The sequence below is a fragment of the Helicoverpa zea genome, chromosome 16 (genome assembly GCF_022581195.2).
Source record: "Helicoverpa zea isolate HzStark_Cry1AcR chromosome 16, ilHelZeax1.1, whole genome shotgun sequence".
Classification (NCBI taxonomy): Eukaryota; Metazoa; Arthropoda; class Insecta; order Lepidoptera; family Noctuidae; genus Helicoverpa; species Helicoverpa zea.
Window position 1 is genome coordinate 6,189,829 of NC_061467.1, and position 18,058 is coordinate 6,207,886.

The following is an 18,058-nucleotide window of genomic DNA, read 5'->3' on the forward strand; positions in this document are numbered from 1 at the left end:
GTATTCCATTATTGTTATTGTTGTAGTCCATAATTTATATTAGGTAAGTTGAGTATAAAATGAAACGTTAGAAAATCCAATCCAATTCATTAACCGCAATCCAACTAAACAATTCTGTAAACAGGTGCTTAGAACGTGGCGTTCCGACCCGCGAGATTAATCACTGTGTACTGGCAAGTCCAACCGGGTAATAAACCGGGAACGAGCAACTTCGCCACTTACATTACACGGACATTTATTTCCAACGCTCTGTTTCAACTTTTCCAACTCTCAAAGAGTTGAGGAGTTGAAGACTGGTTTAATTAATTTACGCGATTCGTAAATATCGTTTAGAAACGTTAACTGGGAAGTTTGAAGAAGAAATATTAATATCAAAGTACTTGCCTTGTCATCGTCGCCTTCGCTATCACACTGTAAAAGGAGAAAAAGAACATTTGAGTACTGTGATGTGTAATTCAGATGTCATGGTCGAATTCATGCATTACAATTTTATTTAAATTAACATTCGTTACAATTCGCTACAATCTGCACCAGAGGATTAAAGCAGCAAAATTATCCGATAGCTGCCAGCTTACTTCTTACACACTAAAAAATAATTTATGAACTAAAACTCACACCTAAACCAAGCGTGCAATTTATTCTAAACAGAATGTTAAAACAAATTGCGTAGAATTTTAAGTATGCGGATAGTCAGTTTACGGTAATGAGATGTCTCTTTAAGAAAATTGTGTTTTTTTTTTTAATAATAAAGTTTTCCAGTGGATGAATGTATTCTACGCATGACCATCAAACAATCTCGGAACAGTCCAAATAATATGGGAGAAGATGACTATTATCGAAACATAAATCGACGAATACGTTACGTGTTATTTATGAGGTAAGTTAACGCCGGAGGAAACAACAAGGGATCAGGCTGAGATATTACAATTTCAAATAAATACAGAACATGAAGTATTCAGGACGGGCGCAGGTAATGTTATGTAGTACAGAACGGCACCGCCTCGACAAATCTCGTGATTTAGCTGCGATACGCGCCGAATATCGAACAGGGTCTATGTATGTTGCGTGATCTGGGTAAATTTGCACACAGTAATAGAGAATTATAGCCATTACATGACTTTTCCAGCAGACAAGGGTTATTTAGACTTTAATTCATTCAATTTATTCATAGATCCTATTGATGTATGTTAGTATAACATTAGAAATTCATAAAAACAATTACCATATCTACAAGTTAGCAAAAGACATGTTCTAAGGGGAAACATTTATTATTAATTTCTAACAAAATCATGCAAGCAGCAAGGTTACAACTGAGTCGTGCATGGTGGAAGAGACAATAAAAAAAGTTCTACATAGCAAACAGACAACATTGATTATACTCACGATATAGCCTTTTCCGGAACTACAGCGGCTACTGGCCTGTAGGCAGGAGAGAGAAAGCGAACATATGAGTGGATTGGAGTGACTAGGGGTGGTGAAGTTTGTCCCGTCTCTCCTAGCACTCAGCCACAATGCTTTAAAGTAATATAGAAATAGAAAAAAGCGACCTCTTGAAGATAATTTTTATTATGAACAGCCAATAATAACGATAATATAATAAAAAAAGGTAGGAGAGACGAGAATTTATGCAAAAAAATAGAAGACATTTATATTTTTTATTTCACGATCTAACACGCATTACAATCACAACACTAAGTGAATTCGTACATGCACCTCATTGAAAATCGACATATCATATTGTGAAGCACGACACAAATAGATATTTGTGACAGAATAAAGGCACGAACAGGATGTAAATAAATGATTTCGGAAAATAAAACCTAGCGTTTCTTTCATTTTCATAGAAAAATAATATTAAAGGGTTTTGCAAAGAGTTCATTGCTGAAGGTTCTATGCACTAAGACATGACTTGCTTTTGGTAAAGGATTGCTAGGGCGTAAAGTGATGTAAGATTAAAATACTTACGTCACTAAGACGATCACGGGAAGAATCGGGATCGCGAGGCGCCACCGAACTACCCGTTAGTCTTTCTGATGCCCGTCCACTGTCATCCGACGTACCAGCGTCTTGAAGCAGCGTAATACCCTGAATAAAAAAATGCAGGGTCAATTTAAGTCATGCCCGCACTCGACAGGGCAAGAATAGCTTTTTTACTTCTTACGCTAAGTGATAGAGACTCGTGTACAGACAGATACCTTAAGAGCAATTCTTTTGCAAAGAGGGGAGCACAGAAAAAGCTTTTTATATAAGGCTCACAAAATTGAGCGGTAACTAGGATATAAGAAAACTTGATAAGACGGGCCGGGAAAGCGAGGGTGCGGGCGGGATGAGTGGAGCCGACCCATAACGTAACGTGCCCCGGGCCTCGACAATAAAAAGAGTTTTCCATTTATCACATTTCGCGTCTATTTTACGGTAGGGTTCGAAAGGCGCTCGAACAAGCGGGGGAAGTGACTGTGATGCTCAGCGACAAACGCTGTACAAGACTGCTAAAAGAAAATAAAACGAGTAACTCTCCGTAAATGGATAATTCCGCAATGATCCGACCCTTTCGCAATGAACTTCCAACTCATTTATATAACTTTACGGATTGTTAACTTTCAATATAATTCATTCCTTATAAAATATATACATATATTATGATGATTCCTTTGTTAAGTCATGTTATAATTATAATAAAAGAACATTGAAAACACTATTAAAGTTCATTTTTGTATACGTGCATATCGTTGAATTATCTCAAAATTGAATTAAATAATGGCTTTGCTAATTACTGTGATATGGTGGTTTTAATAAGAAAGTGTGTAGTTTATACATTCATGCAAACAACATGCAGCATTTTGCTAATCACGAGTCTGTTCCATAGTGCATCGCAATTCTAGTCATAAATTGGAACTGTACAAGTGTAGAGGCCATTACTCACGGCCGGTTAAGGTTTATGTAAACGACACCATTTCCGGGAACGGTCGTCGACCAGAACGAAATCTTTATATTGGTAGAATTCGAGTAAACCATTTTGCTTTACTTAGACGTAAACTTGTTTAGTTATCTATAAGATCTTACGCACATGTGCACAAAGTACTATAATATGATTGTGAAAACTAAGCAAATGCTATAAACAGCAATTTATGACCCCAAGTAGGTTATGAAAATGACAAAAACAATAAAACTTGAGACGTTTTAGCTTCCATAATAGACAACAAAAAGACATACGCATAAGATTATTTCTCCACTTGTAATAAAAGGGATTGCTTTCCGACCCTTTACATAAAATGAGTTAAGCAGCGTCGCACATATCAATTTAATCCGTCGTAGGCGAGCGAGATCCCTCTAATCCCTGAATAGGTCGTGTCTTTCGGATGTAACGGGGGTTGTTGCCACATAATTACTTTCGCTCATTATTGTGCGCTCGAATTATAGGAATAACCGGGCTTTCATTTCTATTTATTGGGATTATTTGAGTGCAAAAACAGATTTAGTATCTTTAATGATCTTAACCATTCTGAATATTTCTGTATAGTGGGACGAGCTAATCTGTGATGGATTTATTAAACCTTTATAACAGGAGGCAAAGTTAGTTCCTTTCAAGAAATATTTTTTAATCGTGGTATTTAAGACTATCTTGTTAGTTAAAACTGCAGATTTCAATAAAATATTCGCATCTTTATAACAAAAAATTTATTTCAGTGTTTGCACAGTGTGGCGGGTGGCTGGCGGGAAGCAGTCGTGCCCAGCCGTCGACAGTCGACACAACCGCTAATTGAAACAACGACCGCAGCCGAACATTACTTATTCATGAGAAGTCCATATGGCGGCGAAACGTGACCAACGAGATAAATCATCCAATTACATTTTTCATGAACAGACACTCCAGCGGTAATGCACTTTCGAGTTCAGGTTAATACTGGATGTCAGATGATAATTCATATGTAATGAAATCCCTCCGGGTGGAAATACCATAATTGCTACCGGTTCCTGTTTTGTTTACGGTTAATATTTCGGAGCAAACTTTTTGCAAGAGTTTATGGCTGTTATCAATTAAGTTTGCTTCTTGTACAATTTAGTTTTAAAACATTTTTCAATGCATTTGTAAACAAGGTGCACCATGTTAAGGGTGCGGGTGTGACGATGTCGTTGATGTATTGCATAATTTATGTGGCAGCACGTTACTCTCCTCGTTACGTTGAAACAACACTTCTAATTCTTATGTTAAAATTGTGATTCAAGCACTTACTCAAATCTTGAGAAATAAAAACAATAAATATACAGAAAGAAAACCCACCATTAATACATATTACATCAAACGAATATGTTACAGTAAAAATATTAGATTGAATAGAGATGAATACTTCGTGTCATAGTAAACCAATCACATACGACGAGGTATTTAAAAGCGGCGCGTTAGTCTATATGGTATTTTCAAATGGAATTTTAGTGACAGACCGTTCTAAAATTAATATAGTGTGGCTAGCCGAACGAATGGATAAAATATATGATTGATTTAATATTTCCATGATGCCGTGGGCATTTTGAATAGCTGGCAGTAGTGTTTCGGTAAATATTATATGGTAGTAACATAACGTTTGTTGTTGCATCCCATGTAGTCAGCCGTCCCGTCATACAGCAATTTGTACGGAGTCGTGTTCCTTTTTGTGTCAACCGTGTTTGTTTTTTTCATAAAATGGTTACAAACGCTGACGTTGCAAAAATAACGCCTTATTCAAAGAGTTGATTATTTTGGGCGGTTGTTATATTGCTTTGCTTTGCGAAAACCATTTATGAAAACTCTGAACTGGTTCAACTGTATGTATGTGTGAAAACGGCTCTTTTCCAGATATATTGGCTCGCAAAACTGCCCTTTGTTTACCCAGTTAAAGCAAAATAAACAGTAAACATCATACGTACGAAAGTATAACGTGGCACGTTACACCACCAAACTATTTAATTGCACATAAAATGTAATGGAGTACGGAGCAACACAACTACTAATAAATTCAAAGTATTACGCTAAATGAACAGCGAACATAATAAAAGTGTATTTAATGTCAAAGACAGTTTCAGTTTACGAAACATTTTCCGTGGTGTTGCTGTGAAGCATTAATATGCAATGTTAGGTTGCTAACATAATTTCCAGCCGTAGTCGTGTCGTTATGCATTAAATAAACTTGTTTGACATTTTATTTCGTCTGGAGCTCAAGTTCTCAGAACAAATCGCAGCGACTTCTCGCAAACAGACAGATTTTGGTATCTGAATTTTATGCGGAGTAATATTACTTTGTGTACTATCATCAAAGTAAAGGTCGTTTTGATACATGCCAGCAAAAGTAATTACAGAGTAACAAGTATCACCGTGTATACGTATAAGTAATTGAATAATTATGCTGAATATCATATTTACGTGGAAGCTCAATTAGTGTCTCGTATTGTATAGTAATTTATGTAAAATACCACAAACTGCTATAAAGTTTTGGACTGTTGTTGTTTAATTAATAAAATCAGTGATGTCGACGAACAAATATTAACGTGCATCATATTCATATGACATTATTATTGAATTCTCCACGGTTCACTGAGTAATACGAATTGTTAATTTGTGAACCATTGTACAATTTCGATTAAAGTTCAATGAAGACATCATTTTACCAATAAATCCATTAAATTTGTAAAGCGTTCCGCAAATAAACGTATTAATTCCATTTTGATGTATAATGAATCCGAGAGGTTTATATTTCAATCAAAACAATACATTGTGGGAAACGTTTTAAGCATTGCTGATTCATTTTAAATACATTTAATAAAGATTAACTTCTGACAGTCTAATTTTGACCCAGAAATAACCCGGATATTCTTTAACCTGATATGTGAATATTCAGAATAGTTTAAACAGAGGTAGCTCAATTGAACGCTAGCTGTTGTGACCCGTTGGTCGTTTAAGATAAGGCAAGAGAGGGCACAACGTAAGCAAACGGCAATATCGTCCAGAAAGAGGGAATAAAAAACATTTGGCATTGGCAGCGTGTCGCGTCCGTGGCGATACGCCAGCTTTCCCGGAGACAACACAATAAGGACGCTCTTCTGTCGAAAGCAATCCATGTCCGCCGCAAGCCGCAACCAATTTTACGTTAACTTACAAACACAGGTATTATTGGTATTTGTATAAGTTAATATTTATGAATTTATAATTTGGATAAAATATTATATGTAATAAACGGAACGTTATAATATTGAATTTGAGGCAAAAATAACAATGGAAAACTCGTCTTCTATCAACCTGATATCTAATCCTGGTCTGAAATATTTATGATTATAATGGGTCATTTAGTTAGTGCATTTTAGTTTAGTAAGTATTTTTACGCTAAAATAACTGGTAGCTGAAATTGAAAAAAATATGTACTTCAAGACTATTTAACAACCCATTCGAAAGAATCTTAAACGATAAAGCGGATGTTGAAAATTAAAATCATAGAACTTAATTAAAACTGAGGTCACATTAAGTCACTTACTTACTCAAGTAATTAGGAAGCGAATTAAATTAAAGTTGGCTTGAGTGGCACGGTAGGTGTTTGAAGCAAATTTTACTAGCTTGTCGTCGGAGACGAGAGCGTAACTTAATGATCGCGTAGTGCGCACCGGGAGGCTATATTCTATTCGACAGCAAATTGAATCTGCGAGGAGCTATTAGCCGACACCGCAGCGGCGCGTTCTCAACTCGTGCCAAACGATCGTGCTCATTCCCCGCTCAACTCTAGATATTGTTCAAACCGTAATATAGTCGGTAAACTGCAACCAAGTGGACTCCAAATAAAACAACCACATTGCTGCACTGCACCATTCTGTATGGAGATGAAGTTTGTAAATATTATGAATTTCTATATAACTACACGGTTAGTAAATCAGCACATAAGATAAGCCTGTGTTATTAACGATTAAGTGTAAGCTCAACGTTTTATATGCGCCCTTCGTTTCCGACAGTTTTTTATTGAAGTTGAAGCTGACATAATTTATTCCGTCGGCGCGGCGCGCTGCGGAGCAAGATTTTCCGCTTTATTCGAGCAACAGCACGAGCGGCGGGAGGCAAATTGGATGGGATTGCGACATATCTTGGCTGGCGTCGGCGAACTGTCGAAATTCACGGGGGAGCACACAGGGTAAACTGCTCACATTCCGCTCAGAGTGCTCCTTTCGAATCAGAAATGTGAACCTATTTAGAACTCGAGCACACGCGTCTTCGAGTGAAGAAATAAATATTCGATTTTCACTAACCGGAAAGGAATATCAAGCAGTTTTAATATCTGCTTGTTTTGGTTCTATCAAATTTTATAAGGCCTCGATGCAAGCTACGTGCAAGTGATAAAGATTTCATGAGTCTCAATTAAGTGGTCGAGCCAGAGTTAGTGCCATCGCTGGACAGCGCCTGCCATTGCCGGCTAACCTGATGAATTAATAATTTCGCATTCGACGTGGGGTCCACGATTTGTTGAATGTCTATTTTTACTGAATACATTCAGCAAAGTGAACAAATAGAAACAATTATTATTTTCAATAAACTGAGTTAACTAAACTTCTATAATTACTAACGTTTACTCAAATGGCAGATATTCAATGCTTAATGGTTTAGCAAACAATTTAAAACAAGTAAACAAAGTGTGCATTTCGCAGATGTTGGTTTAACTGCCACACTCAGAATGGATACCTAAATTAGTCCTAACGAGTCCTTAACTAATTATCATTAAATCTGTTAATGAACGATACATCCCAGAGACGAAATTTAAGGGTTCGTTAGTTAATGACAGCTTTAAGTATCCGTAGGGCAGAGTATCGTCAAATTGTCTTTGATAATGCTTATCGATAAACGAAAGGTGTAGCCGCACCTTAAAATGTGAAATTATTAAGTAGCAAAAACTGTTATTTAAATACATTAAAACCTTGTATATCAACAATAGAAATAAGAATTTGTTAATTTCGGCATCGTTTTTACGTAAAAACACCTATTTTCATGTAAATGATATAAAGTACATGGAAACTTTTTTCTGGTATCACTGTCAATATTGTACTGTCAGTGTCAAGGTTACGTTTAAAATTCTTGTTCCGTTAACCGTCAGGAAAGAAAAGTGTGTGGAAAAGTGTGATAAGCTCTGAAATAAATAGCTTTATCTTAACATGTCATGGTAAGTTTCGTTTCTATGTACATTAGTAGCTGCACATATGTATTTGAAGAATTTAACTTGTGCTTGTTTCATTTTAGGAGTCTTCAGGAACAAGAGCCCCACGCAAACGGGTGGCTAATTTCACGGCGGATGAAAAAGCTTTGTTAGCACAATTAGATAAAAAGAGACCAATCGTGGAATCTAAAATAACAGATGGCAAGTCAGTCGCCAAGAAACAAGCAGCATGGAATAGTATAACACAGGAGTTCAATCAGGAATCAATCACCAACTTCCAGACTACGGGCTGCTTTGTGAAAGTTTAAGAAAACCCTCGAGAGACCTCGAGCACAGCAGCCGCGCTTGCGACCACTAGACCAACAAGGCAGTCAAATAAACTTTGTACTACATAATTGTTCAACAATTAAAAAAGTATTCGTCTTATTTTATGGATTTTTATTTATTACAAATTATATTATGAGAAAAACCTATCAACTATAGATTGTCGCAGCAAAATCCATTGCTGTTGGTTGTGTTTTCACGCCTTTCACTCATCAGGACAACATCATCATTCTCAATATGAAGAGATTTCCAGTTCATTGGAACCAAGCATCTTTCCACAGTATTCCACATTATATTTTATTTGGCTTCTGTTGTAGTTTTCTTGTGCAGTTGAATTTGGTGATAAAAACGGTGTCAGTAGCACATTGCTAACTGCATACCCGCTGTCCCCTAAAATTATCCCTTTTAACACACCAGTATTCAGTCTTTGTTTACTTGCACTGCTGTTATAAATAAAACTATCATGGGTACTGCCAGGCCACCGGGCTACTAGATCATAAAATTCCAAGTTTGTCCCAGTGACGGCTTGAACATTGATAGAAAAATACCCTTTTATATTCCTATAGACTTCTAATGTTACTCCTCCTGGGCTTCTTATTTGGCCCCACTACTCTAAACCTTCTGGTATAGTCTACAAAATCAATAAAGTCAAGCAAATCACTCATCTTTACTTTATTGTTAAAACACTTCTATTCCTGAGACTTTAAAATATTTTATTTACTTTTATAACCTCAAATATAAATGTCAAAATCAATCATTAGAAAGTTAAGTAAAGGTTTTGCTTTACTTAACTTTAATTGTCATTAAGGGATGCTAACGGATCATTAATTGTCTCTGAGAGTGAGCTTTTTTAAATCTATACTAAGGAGCCACTTAAGTAACCATTAACTGACTCTGAGTGTGGCAGTTAAAGCCGTCTTGAAGATGAGTTGAGACGCGTTGACAAGTCGATTGGCAGTTTGCATACGTTTTATGAGTTTGGCGAGAAAGCGGATCCCGGAAGAAGCGCGCTCGATGGCTTACAGATTTAGATTCGCTGCATTTAGACGTGTGAGATCACCCGACACATTTAACTTAGGTGCGGATGTAAGAACATGAACGAACATCGTTAACAAAGCTCGTTTATAGTTTGCCTTCAGAAAGGGGTAAAATCGCAGATTCGCATAAACCGTTACAAAAAGACTGCTGGTACAGACGGAATAGAGTGTAGGCATAGTGTTATGACTACGGTAATATGTATTAAAAACAATCACAAACACATGCATCAGATAATTCTAAAACTGTTCTAAATCGCGATGCTAACAATTCGTTAGAAGTTGGTGTGACAGCTACCTAAGGGAATATATTTTCCTTACACGTCAGAAATTAGAACAGATAGTAGGAATCACTTACATGAGAGTTGACGTTGTTGGGCGGATGATTTCGTCCAGAGTCGGCCGCCAACGCCGCCAAAGGCAAGCGAGGCTTGGTCGACAGGGCATTTGTGCGAGGAGAGGAAGCGCATTTTACAGCAGCCTGTGAAAAAAAAAAACATTCATTAATATCATAAAACATTCTATTAAACTTAATCAAATAGCTGTAACAAAGCCGAAGCGCGTTTGTGCTCCAAGAGGAACTTTACTTCACATTGTTATAATGTGGAAAGTACTTAGACGTACAGATTTGCTCGACTAAGTTATATGGCCGCACTTTATCATAGCCCCCGCCCGCCCGTTTAGCAGAATACGCCTGAGTGCAAGAATGTGCTGACTAAGTATTCCGTTTCTTCGTTACGACTCGAGAAAACTATACCAGTTTACAAGTATGAGTTTTTATTATATCATTTAAGTAACCTTAACTTAGAGCCTTGAGTATAAACATAATGACATAATGCTTGTAAGATGATCATTTACTTTCACACGGTCTGGAAGAATATTATCTAAAACTGTATTATCATATCAAAACACTTAAATCAGTTATCTATAAATATAACGATACCAATGACATCACACAGTACCAAGAGATAAAGCTAAAATAAACCCATGCGTAAGAAACAACAAGTAAATATTGTCGTAAAGTTTCAGAATTGCTATGTAGGTTAAACCACGAATTTCATTTTTATTCATAGAAAATCACGAAGTGAAATATGTGCGAGTAACACGTGCTATGGCGTTTACAACTTGTAGGGGAGATAATGTTTGGCAGCGGTGACACAATAAGGGTCCTACTGACATATTTCTGAATGAACACGGAATATTCGATCGCGGCTGCCCGTCCGGCGAGGGTGACTCGTAACAAGTTGGGGTGCTGATTTGATGAGAAAAAAAAGGGATCATTCACCGTTATAACCGTTACAGTTGTGTTCTGATTTAATATGTCGTTTGAAGATTAAACTTTGTGCTAGAAATATAAATAGCTTTAATTTTTTTACATATTATCAAAATCATCAAAGTGTTTAAGATTGTATTTAGTGTGAACACAATGATAAATCAGCTATAGTCACGGCTGTATCCAAACACCACAAAAGCAAAGCTCCTCGAGCGAATTAACAATAGTACACGCGTAACCCCTTCACCCTCGATTAAATGGCTCGAGGGTGTGTGGTAAATTGGTGTGAGTGTTTAGCCAGCTTGAGGATGGGTACAAGACGCGAGAGACCATCTAGCTACGATATGATGTAAAGTGGCTCGTGCCACCGAGCGACACGTGTTACCGTGACCGCCGACGTGAATAAATAATAACAATAAACTACACGCTCCACGCCCACAGCTGATAGCTTACACCATTTGTATTAACGACGTATTTAACATAATAGAACGGTAGCAGTTGCTTCCTTAAAATACCCATAGAAACAAATAAAAACAGTATTTTTCTTGTTTTTCCGCTACATTACTAGCTATTGAACACAACTAAGAATATTCGCTAAAGGACTATGTTTATATCTAGTTTTTTATTATTAGAATAAATTCAACTGGAATTGATATTTTAATGCATGGAAGTATAAAACCAATTGGCCACACAAGATAATAAAAGGGAGAATAAACTTCATTTTAAAAGAAATAAATCTCTTCAGCTTCAGAACTGCGACGAAAGCAAAATTGTCTCGAGAACTTTGTGACTTCCACAAAAGATTTTATACAATTCATTCCAGCCTCATAAAAAAAGTTATCACGAATTCACAGAAATCGGGCGAGCTATTTTTCTGCCGACGGCGTTGCTCCCCGTGGGAAAGGCGGCTTGATTCTATATGCCAAGCGTAACATGATTTCCAATTGCACTGATAGCCAACAATTTGTTTATTTTATCGATTTTTACACAGCTAAATAACAATGTAGCTTCACTGTTCTCATGATTTAGTAATTAACATGTTAACTCTGTGTAAACGTCATGTTCTGTGTTTACAAGACGCTGTCAAATAATTAGCATCGGTCAATAACTCAGTAGGCCGCAAGGTAATCGCCGGCCTACGCTATGCGCGGTCACACCTCGGCGAGCGGCTCACCGACAACGGTCATTTGCTGTAATTGCCTCACCAACATTATATTAATCACTAATGTGACAGTACTGATACCACCATTATAAATAAATAATAACATCGTAATAGGCAGTTAAAGTAATTTGTTACGTTCAGCTCATGAATATATTATTGCTTTAATTAAGCTACTTATACCGAACATCAACAAAAACTAGTCGGTCGTATTTATTCAGTTAATAAATTAACGATAATGAATGCGACACAACTTTAAAGCTCATAGTTATAGACCCGTTGATTTATAAAATTAATATTATGATGAAGTTCAAAGTTTATTTTCAAAGCGATTTTCTGTTTAGATGTATTTTTAAATAATTGAATACACCAACAAATATAGAACTAAAAAGATTACATTGTGGAGAAATCACTAACTTTCAATCGCAATTTACCCAGCTACATGATCTGTTGATTTTATCTACGAGAGAATTTTGAAAGCAAATTGCCAGGCGCGCTGTATTTTATTATGTTGTAATTTGTGTATTAATAACGATATTAAATTACGCTTGTTTGTGTTCGCAAATAACCTGTCATCCTCACAGTAGAAATTACAGTTCAGAATTATTTTCCATTGGATAAATTCGAAATTATATTCGGAGATGAGACTGGAAATGTTCACTACATGCTCAATTACCTCGCTAAACAGGCAGTGCTAGCGGTCGCCAATGTTGTTTGCCATTTAACAGGCTTCACCACTAAAACAGAATTGTGGCTGTTCATATTTTGACGTAGAATAAAAGTATTTTCTTCTAACTATCTAATCAGCTATACAAATTATACCTCTTGGTGTAGTTAAGTGTGCTTGTATTATTTAATTACATGACAGATTTCATAACTATATTAAACATTAGTAGATAGATGGATAAAATAGAAAATGAAATTCAAAACTTTCCCGTCAAAACGTAGTTAGTTCGGGTCCTTTTTCAGCGAGGATATTTGCGGCCTTGTGTGTTAATCACACTTAGTCCGGGTCGCGTGGTGCGCACCAAATTGCATTTTGTATTTAATCTGGTAGCAGCCGCGGGCTCAGGCATGAGCTTCAATTTGCCTGACCTGTTTAATTAACAGCGACACGGCGGGTCATTAATTAAGTCATCAGACAAGCCAGCGGCATGGTAGGACGGCGCGGATTAGATACTGAGCTGCATGATAATGAACGATTATACCACTTTTCTAATAGGTTGAACATGTAATTTTCTAATAGGTGCCACATCTTATGTTTAGATAACATAATGGTGGGTCAAGTATAAGCAGATGGAAGTTTCAGAAGCAAAATAGCTGAGAAGTTGACGTATGACTTTTATCACAAGACACTACTGTGTGATAAATGCTCTAGTCAAATTATTTTGTGGTTTATCTGTGGTTTACCTATATAATTACTGGCCTGTTATCGGACTTGTGTGACGTGACTATGATGAACATAATCTTGAATAAAACGATGTTTTTAAAGAGATACCAAAATAAGCCCAGTTGAGCTACTGAAAGATTTAAATGTCATAAAAGGTCAGTGGGTAGCATTACCGCCCCCGCAGAGCCAACATTGTGTATATAGATAGTGAAATAATTAACTCGCCTCAGGTAACAGTATTTTCATCAGCAAATTAATCTGTAGTAATAATTTAAATCATCCACAAGCAGCGTCGGCCTCGCATAATTAACTGCGAATAATCAGTTCAACCGGTAATTACCGGCATTCAACTATTATTTTTATTTTGCAGTTTATACTATTTATTCAGGACACGGATTACTTTATCATTTTGTTTTCAGAATAAAGTATGAACAGTCTTTTTATCCAGGATCTTATATAGATTAATTAATCGAAACAAAAGTAGATTAATGAAAAAATAACACGGGACCGGATGATGTTTAGAAAGCAATTACTGTTGTGAGGTAAGAATTATGTCGAAGTGAAGCAAAAAATATTTTTTGTCTGTGAGTAGCGCTACAAAAAAGCGTGCAAAAACTTTTAACAAAAGAACTATTTCCATTGGGTATTCAACTGCAGGGTACACAAGTGCAGGTAAAACGAATAAAAGTACTAAAAGATGGCGGTTAAATGGTCATTGTTGTAGAGAACAACCATGTCTTGTTGTTAATAAAATATCAATTCTGTACATAAAATCCACTGACATTAAAACAAACTGTTCAATTAATTCTCAAAATGAAAATAACCGAATGAACGCTATAAATAACATAAAATAACTGCACGCATGAATATTTAAAACATGCTGCGAGTGAAACAGAAAGCTCCATAGCTGTATAAATAATTGAATAGGGGCGAAATAGTAGCGAGTGAAAACAAATATGAAGGGATGTAATCGAAATGTTTGTAAATGTATGTCGCGTGCCACGAACCGATTACCTGACTTGTCAACTGCCACACACTAACTGTCCAGGGAATAAAGACTAGTTTTCATGTAAAGCAATATTGCGTGGCATTCTATCTAATAAGATCCGTGGTTTATGACTCGCTATGGCATAATTAAAATCTTTGTTTCCTGTTTTAAATAGGGATCCCACTGAGTTTTGAATTGCTACTGTAATTGAATTTAGTTTATTAGCTGGTGTCAACGTTAAACATTTAATAAATAAACAGTTAACGTAAAATTATGTAGTTTACTTAATGAGTTCATAATACAGTGATTTATTGTAATAAATTGTTTTTACAACTTTCTTAGAACAAAGTGAATTTTTAATCGCTCCTGCTTATATGTAATTTACCTTACAACGATATGTAACATTGCATTAGAAACACCAGGAGTGAACCTTCTACTTTCTAATTGTGTATTAATCTCGTACCGTGATACAGTGAGTGTATCAATTGAAATCAGACGGAACGCGACACGTCCGCTCTCGGCCGTCACCGTCGCATACCTAACAACTTTTAGGTAAACATTTTGTGCGGCTGACGTGTATTTAGCGATAATGGAGTAATATGTTACTTATGTTTATATTATGTCGCGCACTCAACGCTAATACTCGGTTCACGGTGGATAATCAATAAATAACAGAATGAATAATTTATTCGAAGCGACTGTAGAGAAATTCATATTATAATATTTCAGTTTATGAAATATTCAATGATCGTGTAGTGAAGTTATTTTATTGGTTGTGTATGCAGTTTTTTTTTTAATCTACACAAAATGTTTATTAAGTATCAATTTACGCAGGAAAATAATTATGATCTTGACTCTATCAGAGAGCTAATCTATTTCATATACGAAAGTAAAGTCAAAGTACTTAACATGCATTATTAGGTACTCATAACTATTATTAGAACGATAAAAGAAACTCGCGCAGCTTCATTTATAGTCCGACGAGTATTCACATTAACCTAGCTCAATATTTCACAAAGTTTTTAAGCGAGTTCTGCAAGTATGGATGATTAACTAATTACTAGCATAAAAGTTACGTATACATATAAAGCTGTGAATCCGATAAGAAAGCACTGAGAGCGGTACTCAGCGTTGTGAAGGAGTGCCACAAGGAGCGGCAGCTGGAGCGACATATTCACATTGGCTCTTGCAACTCTCTTCAGAGTGTCAGATCGCGATGACCGAGAGGCTGCACGGTCGATCGCGGGCAGATCGCCGAGATACGTGGCGACCGCCCCGCAGCATAGCCGCCCGCCGTCGAATATCCCCTGACGTCGGCGCCACTCTCCACCGACATCGCGATTCACGCCACTTGGGGCACTTGGCACATCTTATAACGACTCTCCCGAGTGGGTAATACATTTACCATTAAAAATCAGGATTTAACATTTTATTTCCTTTGATCTGTTATACTTAGAAACCTCTTTTCGTTTTTATTTCCATCAGTGTTTCTTGGAAAATGTCAAATGATATTTAAATGTTTGTTTGTAAAGTTTATGTTTTATGTTCCATAAAGTGTAACAATGAAACGAGTGCTTCCACATCACATAGCAGAACCATGACTTGTGAAAACATTTTTGGATTTTACTCGTAATTTTGTTTGCGTTTATTGTTGAACGAAGTGCATTTTGAAGCTGAAACTTTTATTACCTTCTTGAGTGCAAAAAACATTTGCTTGCTGCTATCTTAAAATCACGAACTATTCATGACAATTCACGTTAGTCAGTAGTCAGTTGTTTTTTGTCATTATGGGCAGAGATTTAAGAGAAGTAAATAGCTGGATGGATCACTACTTCTTAACACACAGATGATTTGTTAAAGAAGAATTGTGATCTTGTTAGATACAGTTTATTGCAAGAATTAGAAAAAAATAACTACACTGGACAGCAAATAAACCGAGCCACTCGCTACTATAGCACTCTAATCCGATTTTCTCAAAAAGTATAAAACTTACAAATATCAAAAATATACCTATAGAAAGAGCATTTCTTAAGGATTAAAATGACTGTAAATTTAATTAAAAGGACAATCAATTCACAATGTTATCAAGCAGCAAACAAACACAATGCTATCAATTTTCTCTGTTTTGATTAGGGTTTGCGTTATTTTATTTTATAGTGAGGGAAATTCCATATTTTTTCACATTTCTTTAGTTTTTATCCGTCGTTTGCTTAGACGCGTGTATTTTTGTGCTCGTTTATTGGTAAATAATGGATACGACCACTCAGGAAGCAGCTCAAGCTGTAACACTACTTCGAGCAGACCTTGGGCAACGTGAAGTCACTTGACGACTTCCAATCAGCAGATTTTCGGTGTAAAGAGTTTACAGACGATACTTGGAGACTGGAGCATTCGATTGCAGCCCAGGTATGGGCAGACCTAGGGCTACATTAGCAGCAGATGATCGTTATATCCAACTTTGTGTTGTATGAAATCGTCGCCTCAACGCAGTTTAAGTCCAACAAAGTCTGCGTGATGAACGCCAAGTTGTCATAAGTTCAGATACCATCAAAAAAAGACTTGCTGAACAGAACTTGATTCCAAGGAGAGCTACAACAGGCCCCATATTAACAGTAGCTCGCCGTAGAGCACGACTTGAATATGCTTGAGAACATAGAGATTGGACATTAGAGCAGTAGGCTGACTTACTCTTCACTGATGGGACCAGTGTGAGTCTACATGGAAGTGATCGACGTCAGAGAGTATATCGTTGCCCTGGAGAACATTACTCCCAGCGTTGCATCGAGGAAACTTGCTTACGGAGGGGGATTTTTAATGGTCTCGGGCGGCATACCACTATACCCACAAAAACAGCGTTAGTTTTCAGCGAACCGACGGGCCCCACACGTGGATTGACTTCTCATCGCTACATCCCTGAAGTCCTCGCAGACCATGTGGTACCTTACTCAGGTTGTATCGGTCTGGATATGAATTAATGCGTGATAATGCACGGTCTCATGTTGCCCATGTGGTAACCCAGTATCTACACGACGTCGGCATTCGTACAATGGTGTGGCCAGTTTGTAGCACGGACTTGAATTCTATAGAGCACTTATGGGATGAACTGAAACGTCGGGTTCGTGCCAGAGTACCTACTCCAATAAGGCTTCCAGAGCTGAAAATCGCTATCGAAGAGGAGTGGGACGCAATCCCAAGATTTCATCGTCAGACTTGTTAGGTCTATCAATACGAGGATGCTAGCAGCTATTCGAGCAAGGGGAGGAAACACTCAATACTGAACAAAAACAATTTTTCATTTTTTCCTTTGTTTTCTGTTAAAATTTTTGTTTTCACTGGGTGATTGCCAATGGTTTTCGCGGCTGTACAATGACTCTTCTTGATAAATTGATTAATATACGCTTAATGAATTGATCAATCCCAATGTGTTTCCATTTGTTTTAATCCTCATAAAACGTACTTTCTGTAGGTATAATTTTGATATTTGTATGTATTATAGTTTTTGAGAAAATCGGATTAGAATTCCAAAGTAGCGGGTGGCTCGGTTTATTTGCTGTCCAGTGTATGTGTAGTCACCAACTACATATTTTTAACCCCCGACGCAAAAACGACGGGGTGTTATAAGTTTGACGTGTCTGTGTGTGTGTGTGTGTGTGTGTGTGTATGTGGCATCGTAGCTCCCAAACGGATGATCCGATTGTAATGCGGTTTTTTTTGTTTAAAAGGTATGT

At 36.8% G+C, this 18,058-nt stretch overlaps 1 protein-coding gene across 12 annotated transcripts in view; it reads right to left on the minus strand.

Annotated features, from left to right (window-relative positions):
• LOC124637880 (fibrosin-1-like protein) overlaps positions 1-18,058 on the minus strand; it is a 50,257-nt gene that overhangs the window by 25,628 nt on the left and 6,571 nt on the right. For 10 of the 12 annotated variants that reach the window (XM_047174607.1, XM_047174605.1, XM_047174612.1 and 7 more), the window contains exons 2-5: positions 9,879-10,001; positions 1,966-2,085; positions 1,384-1,419; positions 385-411 (exon numbers count right to left, since the gene is read on the minus strand). In XM_047174607.1, coding sequence (XP_047030563.1) covers positions 385-411; positions 1,384-1,419; positions 1,966-2,085; positions 9,879-10,001 — 306 coding nt within the window. The remainder of the gene's footprint in view (positions 1-384; positions 412-1,383; positions 1,420-1,965; positions 2,086-9,878; positions 10,002-18,058) is intronic. The other 2 variants (XM_047174610.1, XM_047174617.1) reach the window with 2 other exon arrangements.